Below are 13,602 nucleotides of genomic sequence, written 5' to 3' on the forward strand. Positions count from 1 at the left end.
GGCTGAGGCAGGAGGGTTACCAAGAGTTTTGAGGCCAGATTGGGCTACATAGTGAGTCCAGACCAGCTGGAACTACCCTGTCTCAAAAAAACAAAAACAAACAAGAAAAAAAAAAAAAAAAAAAAAATCACTCATGACTGAGGCCTGAACTGGAAAAAAAAGAGGAAAATAGCTCTTGGATGAGCGGGGCTCCCACATATGTGCTGCTGGTATTCTGGATGAATTCTTCGGAATAGAAAAATGAAGCTCCCGCAAGGAGGTCACACAACCCTGTGGTGGCAAAAGTAGGAGACTAGAACATTTGCACTTTTCTCTGTTCAGTTCCAACCAGTCCATGGGGTCAGGTACATTTATCATGTTTTTGATTTGTTTATTGGGTCTTTTGCGGTGGTGGTTGTTTTTGAGATGGGGGTCTCACTACATAGTTCAGGCTGGTTATGCAATCCTCCTGCCTCAGCCTCCTCTTGCGTGCACCACCATGCCTAGCTTCATGTTCCTATTCAACAAGGCTTAGAAACATTCCGTAAGTACAGAAGGCCCTTGGATTAGATGAGAACTTGGCCTGGGGCTGACAGTGGGGAGGCCCCTCTGCTCTGCACTGTGAGGAGCCTCTTTGTCTGCACCCAGGCCCTGGGCCAGTGTGAGTCAGGACAAAACAGCACAGAAAGGCTCTATGCTTCTCAGACACTGTTACTCTTTGGTATTACAGTAAGGCACTTTGATGGCCAGCCATGGTAACAGAAGTTGGCCTAAGGACATCCTGAGTAAAGCCAGTTCCCAGTAAGAATCCTCTTGATGGAGACTTTGGATGTAAACATTCTCTTGCTCAAATCTTTTATCTGTTTGTTTTTTGAAACAGACTATTGCTATGCAGTTCAGACAGATCTTGAACTATGTGGTTCAAGGCTGACCTCAAACTTGCAGTGATCCTCCTGCCTCAGCCTCTTGAGTACTGGGATTCCAGGCATGAGCCACTGTGCCTGACTTCTTGCTCAAATCTTATCCTGGCTACTCTAACTAGTGACCCAAGACCTGGCCATATGGAGTAAAACTAAGACTAAGAAAGATAAGTTTGGGGCCGGCCAGATAGCTCAGCAGACTAAAGTGCCTGCGTAGGTAGAGTGCAGGGACCGGGGTTCAATCGCTGGCAACACAAGTCATGCCAGCCCTGCCCCCAGGGCGCACTGAGATAGCGACTGAGACTGGGCATGGTGGCGTGTGCCTGTAATCTCAGCACTTGGGAAAACAGGAGGATTACTACGAGTCTGATCTACATAGTGAGACCCTGTAGACCCTGCACTAAATAATGAAAGACAGACAGACAAGTTTGGATTTTTCACATACTAAATACTCTATGCATTTTTATTCTCTGAAAGCAGGTCATGCAAGACACACGTCACAGGGTTGCCTCTGAGCTCTTTTCTGACTGCTAGGACCACTGAGGCTTGAGCATTTTGCCCTTAAAGTCTTTTTTTAAAGATGCTTCGATGTTGGCCATGGTGGGGCTCTGGGCCTTTGCTAATGAAAAACCCTCTCACTCAGGAAGCCCTGTGCCTGTCAAAGGGTTCTCAGGACAGTGGTGAGGAATCTTTCCTCTTCTAAAGTTGGAGAAATCTTTCCTCTTCTCATGACAACTTGCCCCCACGGCTGGGTAACTGTAATAGTAATCATCCGGAGACATCCTGATGCTGCCCACTGTGAGATTATAGAATGACAGACCTGACCACATGCCAGTTTTATAAGCAAACAGAGGGGGAAAGCAAAGTTATTAACACTAAAATGATCATAAGGCAATTAAGGATGAGGCCTTCTCATTAGCAGCCCCATGAGGCGGTGCTTTTCACTCGGAGGCTGGAGTCCAGCTGAACTTGACCCATTCTGTTTGGGTCCGTAACAGGTTGTTTTTGAAACAGAGCCCAACAGCAGTGACACAGGACATAGACCAGAGACAGCAAGGCCCGGCAGGCAAAGGCAGGCACTCTGACTTACTTTCTTGTCATCTCCATATTTGATCATTTCGTGAGCAAAGTCATCAGTGGGTTTGACGCGGACAAACGCATGAACCTTCTTCTTAGAACCCATCATCCTCGCTGGAAGGAAGAGAACACCACATGCTCAGTGCTTATTGTCAAATAACGCTAGGGTAGGGACATCCAGGGGGTAAGGAAGAGGAAGGTGCAGGGCTTCTCGTATCCCTCTGAGAGCTCCTCCACCTTCTGGCCCTCCAGCTGGCCGGTACCTGTTCAGCAGGCACTGAACGTGGCTTTGTAGTCAGCTTAATTCCCACTATTGCCCCGAAAAAGACGGAAATAGAAGCAAAAATAATCCTCCCTTTAGTGGTCTTAGTTGTTCTTTCTAGAAATAGTCTGCATCTGAGATGAATTCACTTATGGGTTGTCCCACTTACATATTTTCCTGTTATATACGTGTGTGTGTGTGTGTGTGTGTGTGTGTGTGTGTGTGTGTTATTAGGAATTGAACCAAGGACCTCTGCATTTAGCTATATCCCCAGATTTTTTATTATTTTTTGAGACAGGCTTTCACTAAGTTGTCCAGGCTAGAGGCTGGGGATATAGCTCAGCAGCACAGCACCTGACTGGCAGGCTCAAAGTTCTGAGTGTGATTCCTCATACACCCCCCAAAAAAGTTGTCCCAGCTAGACTTAAACTTGCAATCCTCCTGCCTCAGCCTCCCAGAATGCTGGTACTACAGGAATGTGCCACGACACCTGGAAAAACTAACTGTCTTTATCACCTCACCTTGCTTCAGAGGCAGCCTCTTTCTGTACCTCCAGCTGACCAACTGGACCGTATAGAAGATGCACTAGAAGGACAGTCCAGTCTAGACTCGGCCACAGTCGGTCTTTCCTCTCGCATTCCTCCAACAGAGAAACCCCAGTTCCCTACTTCCTCTCCCTCTTCTGACATGGAAGCATATTCTCATCACTTTCTTTCAGGGAGCCACAAGGACGTTTGTCTCCCCTCATTTATACTAGCACAGATAACTACAGTTTGTATGGAGGCTAACAGAAGGCTAAACATGATGTGGGTTTTGCAATGGGGTGGAATTAGATGCCCAGCACTTGCAAAGCACCTAACAAACTTATGTAATGTTAACTTTTTTTTTTTTTAATGTATTTAGTACAGGGTCTACAGGGTCTCACTACATAAATCAGACTTGTAGTGATTCTCCTATTGTCAGCTTCCCAAGCGCTGGGATTACAGGTGAGTGCCACCACGCCCAGTCTCAATTGCTGCCCCGTCTCAATTGCCATTTTAGTGGGTCCCAGGGGCAGGACCGGCACAGCACACCAGGGATTGAACCCCAGCTGCTGTGCTCTGCCTAAGCAGTCACTTTAGTCCGCTGAGCTATCTAGCTGGCCCTAATGTTACCTTTTTGAAGCTAACTTTTTTGGTTTTTTGAGACAGGGTCTCACTATGAGTCCAGGCTGGCCTTGAACTCATTTGTAGCCTCAGACTCACATGATCCTTGGACTCACACGATCCTCCTCTCTCAGCCTCCTGAGTACAAGGATTACAGAAATGCAGCACCACCATGGCTTTAAAGCTCATTTTAAAGATCTTTCTTATTAAAAACAAAGAAACAAACACACTTATATATAACAGGAATTTCTTTCTTTTTTTAAATGCATTTGGTACACGGTCTCTAGGGTCTCACTATGTAGATCAGACTCATAGTGATCCTCCTGTTTTCAACCTCAGGAACTTCTTTTTGTTTGCTTGTCTTTTGGTATCAGGAATCAAACTCAGTACCTTGTGCTTGCCAGGCAGGTGCTGTGCTACTGAGCTAAAGAATTTCTTTTAATTAGTGGGGGGAAAAAAAAAAATATATATATATATATATAGACACACACACACACACACACACACACACACACACACACACGCACACATATATTTAAAGCCCATGAAAAAACCAAAGTGCCTGTCTACCGTTGCACATCTGGGCCTGACCACGCAACTTAGCTCCTTTCCCACCTGAGTCTGAACCAGCCGAGATCCCTCATCTAATCATGGGCAACCCCGTCCCAGAAAGAGCTGTTTGTGGATGCTGAGGTGGTTGAGTTCTCCTTACAGGAATACGAATTTGCCCCTCCCCACCACTAGCAAGGCATCGTCTTGGGGCCAGGTCTCTCCCAGGCTGCCATGGTTTCTTGGACTGGGTTGTTAATGGCAGTGTGTAAACACTGTAGTCCCCAGAGTGAAATGCTTCCGTGACCCATGTGTGCGGAGTACTGTAAAGCTAGTAAGCGCCAAGCCTTTTGATGGCCCTTTCCTGGCTTCTCTTGCTGAGGGTTGGGTCTGCAATGGTTAATTCTGCTCAGTTAATGCACAGCACATAAGGGACAACACACGGGCTGGAGAGGTGGCTCAGTGTAGAGACCCTGGCTTCAATCCGCAGTATCACACAAAAGCATGTTAAATAAATATTAGTAACATTTTACATGTAACTTTCTAAGAGAGGCTCACTGCTGTTACCTATCGATAATTATTCTAGCTTTTAAAAATATTAATGCCTTTCTCATTTCCAGACACAAGTTGTGGTAATTACCTGATTTTCTCTTACAATAGTATTAACTATCATCAAGTGATGGTGTGCCCCTAGATAAGCCAGCTAAATAGAGACAGGTGTTGCTGTTTCAGTTTGGCTTCAAAGATGTGGTACAAAATAAAACTATGACCTCTTAAAAGTCCTGTAGCTGTGAAATCAAATAAGCAAACATGGCACTTACGGGGCCTGGGAGATGGCTCAGTAGAATAAGCAGGTGCCTGGCAAGCACAAGGGCCTGAGTTCAAACCCCAGATCCGCAAAAAAAATAAAATAAAAAAGGTAAACATGGCGCTTACACACTTGCCTACTGTAAAATGTGTGCACATTGGTTACATTCTTCAAGTCACTACTTCATGGAAGCCTTTTTTCTAGATATTATGGGATATAGCATCTATAGCATTTATTTTTTTTTTTAATATTTATTTATTTTTATTTATTACATTTATTTATTGTGTGTGTGTGGCCAGCTCAGCCCACCAGGGGGCGGGTCTGGCTGGCATGTGGTGCTGGGGGATCGAACCGCGGTCCCTGTGCTTTGCCAAGCTTGTTTCAAGTAGGTGCTTTAGACCACTGAGCCATCTCTCCAGCCCCTATAGCATTTATTCTTAGAAAATTAATAAAAAAAAAAAGAAAGAAAATTAATCTGGCCATGTGAGGTGGGGCATGCCTGTAATCCCAGCATCTGGAAGGCTGAGGCAAAATTGCTTTGTGTCCGAGGCCAGCCTAGGCTATATAGTGAGTTCAAGGAAAGCCTGAACTACAAGTGAGATCCTGTCTCAAAAAACCAAAAATTAAAATTAATCTAAAAGATATTGGGGTAAATAAAGATAATAATGGATTACGCAATTTAAGCCCTAACATTTTTTTGTCTGCAAAAATTAAGTCCTAGAAATTAAAAGCTACAATAGCTCTAACACAAGCCCCAAACTGAGGAAAACATCTTATTATTAACTGCAGCTTGATTTATACTAAATGGAAGTTGAAGCAACTTAACTTGTTTTGACTGGAACACATACGCAATTTCTAAAACCCCCACACTAGAACTACTTCCCACACCAGCACCAGGCCAACTGTGGCCTGGAAATTCAGATGTCATCCAGAGTGCCTTCTGGAAGGGACCATGAAGAAGCAGAGGAGCTCTGGGCTCCTTCTCTGAAGCCCCTGCTTGCCAACAGCACAAGGGTGGCACAGGCCAAGTCAGAGCAGCCCCGAAGCCTGCCCCTTCTCCACCCCGAAGCTGCCAACATGCACATGCAGTCGCCCGGTCTGTGCTTCCCAAGGCCCTCTTCATGCCACATGCTTAGCAGCCTCTGGATACCCGGACCTTCCAGGGCCCCATGCCACTGTACACTTACTGAAATACTGCTTGTTACCGCTCTTACGCCGCTTCATTTGTGTGGGTTTCAGTTCCCAAATTACTGCTGAGCTGCCCGAGGGCAAGCTCTGGGCCTTCTAACTCTGTTCAATCTCCCCACAATATCTGGGACAGTGCCTGGCACAGAGTGGGCCTTCAGGAAATGGTGGCTGGTGGCGTCGGTCATGGCTGGAAGTCACAGGGTGGCCGAGTCTCCACACATACATCCATCTTCAGTCACTACTGAGAGAATCCCAAGGGGGATTTGATGTCCGTCCCCTCCCACAGCTCCTCCAACCCCAGCCCACAGCACTTCTGTGAGGAGGCACTTGGCTTTCAGGTACAAAAGGCCACGTTCCACTGCTCACTGCGCCCTTCCTGTTAACAGTGTTCTCTTCCCCGGGACTCTGTGGGGAGCACCGCTCTCACCATCCTTAATATTCTGCTGTTATAAAGTGAGTAAGTGGCCACCAGCAGATCTCCGTGCTGAGACTCACTGTTTCCCTGTTTGTCTTAGGAGTAGGAATGGACAGTTCGTCCTCCAAGCATCCCTGAAGGCTCGACAAGAGCCGGCCTGCGGCCAGAGGGTCTACAGGCAGCGGGCGGGTCCCTAACTTCCAGATCAGGGACAGAGGCAGGGGCGACGGTAGAGCAGCATCCGAACCCAAAATAGTGGGTCCGACTCCTCTTCCTCACCTAACAAGCGGGAACCCTGCGGGGAGTGTGCGCGACAGAGGGCCTTGGGCCCACTTCTGTCCCTCTCTGGAGTGGCTTCCTCATCTGTAAAGTGACTGCCTCGGACTGATGATCCCGAAGCCCCCTCCAGCTCGAAAACGGACGAGCGAAGAGTCCAGACGACCTCTGGTACTTCGCCTCACACCGTCTGTCTTGGGCGCTACGTAGGACCCTCGTGGAACCCTCGCGAGGCCAGGAAACTGGAGCAGAGAAAACCCGCCGTTACTGTGAGACTGAAAGGGACCCCGTGATGCCTCGAACTCTACCAGGGTTTCACAAATGAGTAAGCTAAGCCGGGAGCCCCGCGTAGAGCGCGCCGGAACCCCAGCCCCTGCCAGCGGCCCGGGCGCACCGGGTGCCCCTTCGCCTTAACCCCACCCGCGCGTGGCCCCTGCTCACCGCTCGCGAGGCGCGACAGCGGCAACTGCATCCACCCGACCGCTGCTCAAGACCTGGGCACCCCGGGCGGGCTCCCAGTCTGTGTACACAGTCGCCATGGTAACCGGTCGCTTCCGGGGATTCCGGAAGTGTCCTGGAGTGTGGCGGAAATGAAATCCGAAGTTCTTCGGTGATACGAGTAAGGTCGGGGGCGAATCAGAAGAGGGCAAATGGACCCTTTAATCTAAAGAAACTGCCGTAGGTGTATGCATGAAGCGGAGGCCATGGGAGAGGGGAAAGGAAGGCCGCGGTGGAACCAGGAAGCGGGGCAGCCGGGCTTCCGGCGCAGAGGAGTTTGCGACTACGGCTGCCGCGCGGGCCCAACCCACTCCGGCTCCCCGCGGCGAGCTGCGGTCGGTTAGTGTGGAGCCAGCCGGCCAGGCCTGCGCAGTCGCGGCGGCCGGGGAAGATGGTGGAGGACGGTGCGGAGGAGCTTGAGGACCTGGTGCACTTCTCGGTGTCCGAGTTGCCTAGTCGCGGCTACGGCGTCATGGAGGAGATCCGACGGCAGGGCAAGCTGTGCGACGTGACGCTCAAGGTTGGGCGGCGACTGGTTGGGTGGAGAGGAGCTGAGCCCGAAGAAAAGAAGGGCGGGGGACAGGGACCGAGAGGACAGGGGGCGAGGGATGGTGAGAGAGGCTGGAGGGGAACGAGAGGCGAGAGAAGGGGGTGGAGGCCAAGCTGGGAGAGGACGAGGGACAGACAGCCTTTTTCAGCCTGGGTAGGGAGGGCGAGAGGTGAGCCGCCAGGCCCGGTGTGGGGGGCACCCGCCTCTGTGCTCACACACCCCCTTTCCGTGGAAGAAAGGGTGGGGGCTGGCTCCACACGCGGGTAGGCGCCCCGGAGCATCTTCACTTGGCACACAGACGCCTTTGTGCCCCCAAAGTGATTGTGCTGTGCACGAGTGAAGGCTCCCCTTGATTGTTAGATGACGTTCTGGTCTCTTAAAGCGCTCGTACAATCGATCTGGCATGGTGGGCAGCTACTCAGCTCACACTGGAAGACTTTCATCTCACACCCCGCTTCCCACGCCCCCCCCCCAAAAAAAAAGAGGTCCTAGGCTGATGGGCTGTTTAGGGGAGGGCTGCCCTAACCACCTGTTCCCTACCAGCTCCCCAGACTGCTGCCTGCCCAGGGCTAACATCCCTCAACTGCAACTGCACAGGGCTCCCAGGGCCCCCTCGCTCCTCCCTTCAGGCCGGCGCGCAGCTTGAACGTGGTCTGAGGACCCTGGATTATGACTGTCCTTTACTCTGAAGACATGTTTCCTCTCTGACCCATATAATCCCAGTCAAAGACATTTCTGATTTGTTTGGATCCTTTAAGAGGATTTACATTTACATCTGCAGAAGAGGGAAGAAAAGATGGGTGTGAAAGCATTCCCTCATAGCTCTTCTTCCCACAGTGAGGAAATGGTTGGAAAGCTAAATATGCTATGAAATGATGGACATTTTGTGATGTCACTATTTGGGCCTGGGACAAAATCTTCCAGGCACATAGGTGGTATAATAGCTTGCAGTGATTTCTTTTGCATTAAGCTTATAGACCAAGCATGATAGGAGCAAGAATATTTTGGATATGCATCATATGATAGTGACTGGCTTTATACCCATTTTAGAATATGCTTACATTGCTATTCTGTTAACACAGAAAATTTCTAGCTTCAGCCAGCTATATGCAAACATTTTTTAGTGTGGCAAGTACCACACAGAGTTCATGAAACCAAGTATTTTATGGAATACATCCAGTAGCCAGCCAGAAAAGAGCCTAGATGCTGGATAAAAAAATAATTCTAACTGCAGTTTTACTTCTTGAGATGGAAGTATTTCTTCAGTATCTTCGGAGTGCAGTGTGGTGGAATCATTTCTGTCTGCTGAGCATCCCAGAGAAATCACAAAAGCTGCATTGCTCTGTCTTGTGAAGAGTCCTGTAAAGGGAGCACACAAAGAAGTTTTCCCCAGGTACTGAGTCCTTCAGCTTCATACATAGAAAATTGAAATCAAGCAGTTGACTCTTCTTTAGCTTTTCCCTTTTGGAATTGATCAAAGAACCCAGCCTGAAAAAGGTTAAACAGGTAGAAATGCCCAGACGTTAGAATTACCTGACCCATCTTAGCAGGTAGAAGAACTAATTGCATGACTAGCAAGAGCACAAAAACTGCCTTGCCTCTGTGCATTGAGGGTGGTATTCAAGTCAAAGCAGAAAGGTTAAATGACGAAGAGGTCCATGACATGGAAATGTTCCAGCCAGCCAGTGCATCTCAGAGTTCACTAAGTGATCAGCAGACAGTACCAAGAAGTGAACACATCCAGGACCACCTTTTGATTAGTCCAGTCTTCTACATAGGCTCAATAGTTGAAGGTAGATTGGGGGGTTTACTTCCAAGCACCTCCAGCACTAACGCTCATGTGGATGATGGTGATCAACTGGAAAATGTGCATCATCTCTTACCAACTACATTGCTCCTTCTACAGGAGTACAGAACGACCAAGTCCAAATGGTCCAGACGGGCCTTTGTAGTGTCCAGCCATGACTTGTTCACCTGAATTCAGAATCTCAAACACCATGTGTTTTCCACTGGAGAAGTACACTATTTCAGTATGACTGCTGCAAGAAAAACTTCACCAGGGCTTACTCACTAAGGATGTATCACATAAAGCATGAAGTGATTTCCTAATACAGGACCACTTAAATTGGGAGCAAGAGGAGACCTGTGTGTTCTGTCCCATCTTGGAGAACATGTTTTGTTTTTTTCTTTTTTCAACTGTGTGGCTGTCTTAATAGTAAACACAAAAGTAGTATGAACTAGGCCCAGAATGCCAGCCAACCATTTGTTGCTGTTCTCCCAGAAGTGTAACACGTGTGTAGGCACAAAACAACTTAGGCAGCTGCCTACAGCTGGAGTGAGAATGTGTTTCTATTTTTGATTTTGATTTTTTTTATGTATTTGGCACAGGACCTCACTACAGAGCTGGGACTCATAGTGAGCCTCCTGTTTTCAGCCTCCCCGGTGCTGGGTTTACAGGTGTGTGCCACCACACCTGGGTGCCTGGCTTGGCATGCCCAGGGGCAAGGCCGCTGTGGCATGTGGTGCTGGAGACCAAATCCCGGTCCCTGCAACAATGTGATTTTGAAAGCAACTGCTCTGTTCAAATGCCTGTAAGTTCACAGGTCTCCTGAACCCCGTATTGTACAAGCATGTTCCTCTTGGGCTGTCTGGGTGGGCTGAGAGAAAAGGAAGTACAGCCAAAAGCCAGTGCTCATACTGAAGGTAACTGGACAAGATCCCCCCAAAGAAGAGTTACCTTCTGTAACTGTGGAGTCATTTTGTGGTTTGGCCTCATTTTTTGGTTTTTGGAAAGTGCCTATGTTTGGGGGGGGGTGTCTGTATGTCTGTGTCTTTTTGAGACAAGGTCTTGCTGTGCAGTTCTGGCTGGCCCTGAGCTCAGTTTGTACCCCAGACTGGTCTGGAACTTGCAATAGTCCTCCTGCCTCAGCCTTTCAAGTGCTGGAATTACAGGTGTGCACTACCGCACCTGGCCCTATGTTTGGTCTTAGACATTTAATTTTTTTAAGCAAGGAAGGACTTAGGAAAGAATCTGCTTTTTCACTTTGTAAGCTGATGTTTTATGTTTCTTAACTGAGAGATTGTATAAGGACACAATAATGAGATGTTGAAATGGTAGACTTAGGAAACCAGCTGACTTAAAGCATATATAGTAAGCTGACTTAAAAGTAGGCTAACAACAGATCACTAGGGAAAGGAGAAATCAGATGTTTTCTGTCATCCTGAGATGCAAAGGTATATGAGAAACAAATTACTAAGCAGAATTTGACTAACGGCCTGAGTGAATCTTTGCACCTATATACAGGATATTGTAAAGCCCATTGTTTCGGGAAGTGTTTATATATAATCTTTTTTTTTAATAGTAATCTTTCTTTAAAAATTACTAAGTACTTCTGAAATCAAACATACTCCTTTTTTTTAAGCTTTGTCATTTCTATTATGTTGTTTTGAAATGACCAGGAATGCAAAATAAAAAAGGCAAATCCAAGCTGGACAGAAACTCTCTTAATACTGTATTCTGACTAAAATTGACATTGAGCTGGTCTTTGAAGGAAATGCTTGGCCAAGGATGTCCCTGCCCCAACTATTTGCTCCTTTGGACCATCAACTATACTGTTTTTTTGTTGTTTTGTTTTCCCATACCAGGGATCGAACTGAGGACCTTGTGCTTGCCAGGCAGGCACTTAACGCTGCTGAGCTATCTCCCTGGCAACTATACTTACTCTTATATATACTGGTGTGCTACCACATAAGGGGAAAATATTGGTGATACCCTAGATTTTACATGTAGGTTATGTATTATTTGAGATGTTTTTACCATACTATTTTAGACACAGTAAAGAATTCTGTGCTGAGGCTTTAAAAATAAAAAAACACCCAAAACAGAACAGTTCAGAGTGGTCTTTTGGCTCATACTTTCTACATGGTTCAGGAAACCGCTTCTTTCATGGACTTGAGTCTGACTGCTGGATGCAGTAGAGTAGGATGGTTAAGAGTTCAGCTCAGAGGGATTTGGATTAAAATCCTGCTTGTAACCTTGGACAAGTTACTTAATCTCTCTAAGCCCCAGTTTTCTAAATGTAAAAATAGGGGTGGTTTATTAGTGTGAGGATTAAATGAGAACGCTAGTGGTATTCTTTGTATTATACCTAGCATAAATTTTCATCCCTTGGAAATCCCGCCTGAAGGAAATGGCTTTCCAGGAGAGGAGTGGATGGTCTTTGCAGGTGGCAAGGGGGAGGTCAAGAAAACTAAGAAAAGTAAGCTGGATTAAGGATCCAGATGGTGTAAAGATGAATGAGAGATTTTTGTCCACCGTGATCACAGGGTGGAAGGTACCAAGGTTGCTAGAGAGTTGTAAGCAGAACAGTCGAGTTGTGGCAATAACAACATTTGGTGCGAGTAGCAAAGGCTGAAGAGTAATAGTAAGGGAGAAGTTCTGGATTAAGATTTAGTTTGTAAGCGTGGGGTTAGGAAGACTTCTGAGACACTGAGAAAAAGACTGGCAGGTGGATGGTTACAGATACCATCTACATAATGAATGTTTAATGCAAGTACCAAATGTAGGAAATCTGTAGCAGAAAAATGCTTGAATGATCTTTCCATTAAAAGCTGTCTTGGGGCTGGTGAGATGGCTCAGTGGTCTAAAGCACCTACTTAGAACAAGCTAAGCTAAGCAAAACACAGGGACCGCGGTTCAATCCCCCAGCACCACATGCCAGCCAGCCCCGCCCCCTGGTGGGCTGAGCTGGCCACACACACAAAATGAATGAATAAATAAATAAATAATTTAAAAAAAAAAAGAAATAAAAGCTGTCTTGATTGGAAGGGGCAGGCGCTTTTCAGGCGGAGTTCCTACAGTCTAGAGGGCTAGTCATCTCCTTGTGGGTTCTCAAACCGTTCCGTAGTGGCCGCGGAGCAGCTGAGGATAGTGAAGAACAGGGAAAAGCCACATGCCATGGTCTGCAGCATTTTACTACCCTCTGCAAGAGCTACTCTAAGAAATGTTTTTGGTTTTTTTTCTTTTTCTATTTCATATAGAATCTCTCCAAATTTCTGATTTCATACAGCTTTTCAGATAAACATGCACTGAAAAGCTGCTTAGAAGCTTTGTGACGTGAAATAATTTATCGAGTTGAGGGCCTCCCTGAAGGACAGGGCTGAAATCACATGTTGGCCTTGTTAAAACTCTGCTTGTTGGAGTTTGCCCTGGCAGTCTGACTCATGGGTCTGCGTGGGCTGAGGATGTATGTTTCTGTCAGGGCCCCCACTGAGGTTCTTCCTCTTCTGAGGCCATTTCCAGGAGCCACAGTAGTGGGATGGTATCTTTGGTGTTGGGCTGGGTTGAGTGTCCATCAGTCTTCCTCTGAGCATTTTCCTGCTTTGTGGACTAGGTCTGGCTGTTAACTGGGGCAGGGTGGGGGGTGTCTGTCTCCTTTGCACTTTCAGCCCCAAGTACTTTCTTGTTCTCAGTGGTCCCCTAATCCAGAGTGGCAGGTTACCTTGTTCAGAGTGAACCTCCCATCTTTAGCTAGGGCCATGGCCGTGGCCAAGTAGTTGCTTGCCTGGAGAAGGAGACCAGCAGGACCTGTTTTGGCCCCTCCTCTTGACACACCCTCAGAGGTGCCTCCAGAGGTTGAATGTTGGGGCACGGAACAAGTTGTGGACACGTTGGTGATTCAGTTTCTTCATGTAAGATGGAGAGCATCATCTACTTCTGTTTTGAAGATTTTATTAGTTAATGTATTCCAAATAGTTGTGTAGTAAAGAGTCAGTGAGTAGTATTTAATATTCATACATGCTATTTATTTATTTACTGGTACAGGGTCTCACTACAAAGCTCAGACTCATAGTGATCCTCCTGTCTCAGTCTCCCTGGCACTGGGATTACAGGTGTGTGCCACGACACCTGGTTTTGGTGGCTGGTTTGGCAGTT

General features: G+C 47.2%; 2 protein-coding genes and 1 pseudogene across 8 annotated transcripts in view; 2 read left to right on the top strand and 1 right to left on the bottom strand.

Annotated features, from left to right (window-relative positions):
- The window catches only part of Kif9 (kinesin family member 9), a 44,249-nt gene extending 37,176 nt beyond the window's left edge, over window positions 1-7,073 (bottom strand). For 2 of the 6 annotated variants that reach the window (XM_023700655.1, XM_023700651.1), the window contains exons 1-3: window positions 7,061-7,073; window positions 5,928-6,169; window positions 1,990-2,090 (exon numbers count right to left, since the gene is read on the bottom strand). In XM_023700655.1, coding sequence (XP_023556423.1) covers window positions 1,990-2,090; window positions 5,928-5,964 — 138 coding nt within the window. In that variant the 5' untranslated portion in view covers window positions 5,965-6,169; window positions 7,061-7,073. Of the gene's footprint in view, window positions 1-1,989; window positions 2,091-5,927; window positions 6,170-6,622; window positions 6,985-7,060 lie in introns of those variants that run through there. The other 4 variants (XM_023700653.1, XM_023700652.1, XM_004640689.2 and 1 more) reach the window with 4 other exon arrangements.
- Window positions 7,074-7,075: 2 nt separating this feature from the next.
- Klhl18 (kelch like family member 18) overlaps window positions 7,076-13,602 on the top strand; it is a 51,465-nt gene continuing 44,938 nt past the window's right edge. For both annotated transcript variants that reach the window (XM_023700656.1, XM_004640690.2), the window contains exon 1: window positions 7,076-7,637. In XM_023700656.1, the coding sequence (XP_023556424.1) occupies window positions 7,509-7,637 (129 nt within the window). In that variant the 5' untranslated portion in view covers window positions 7,076-7,508. The remainder of the gene's footprint in view (window positions 7,638-13,602) is intronic.
- LOC105743439 lies at window positions 8,215-9,902 on the top strand (annotated as a pseudogene).

The sequence above is a fragment of the Octodon degus genome, unplaced genomic scaffold (genome assembly GCF_000260255.1).
Source record: "Octodon degus isolate 3935 unplaced genomic scaffold, OctDeg1.0 scaffold00126, whole genome shotgun sequence".
Taxonomy (NCBI): Eukaryota; Metazoa; Chordata; class Mammalia; order Rodentia; family Octodontidae; genus Octodon; species Octodon degus.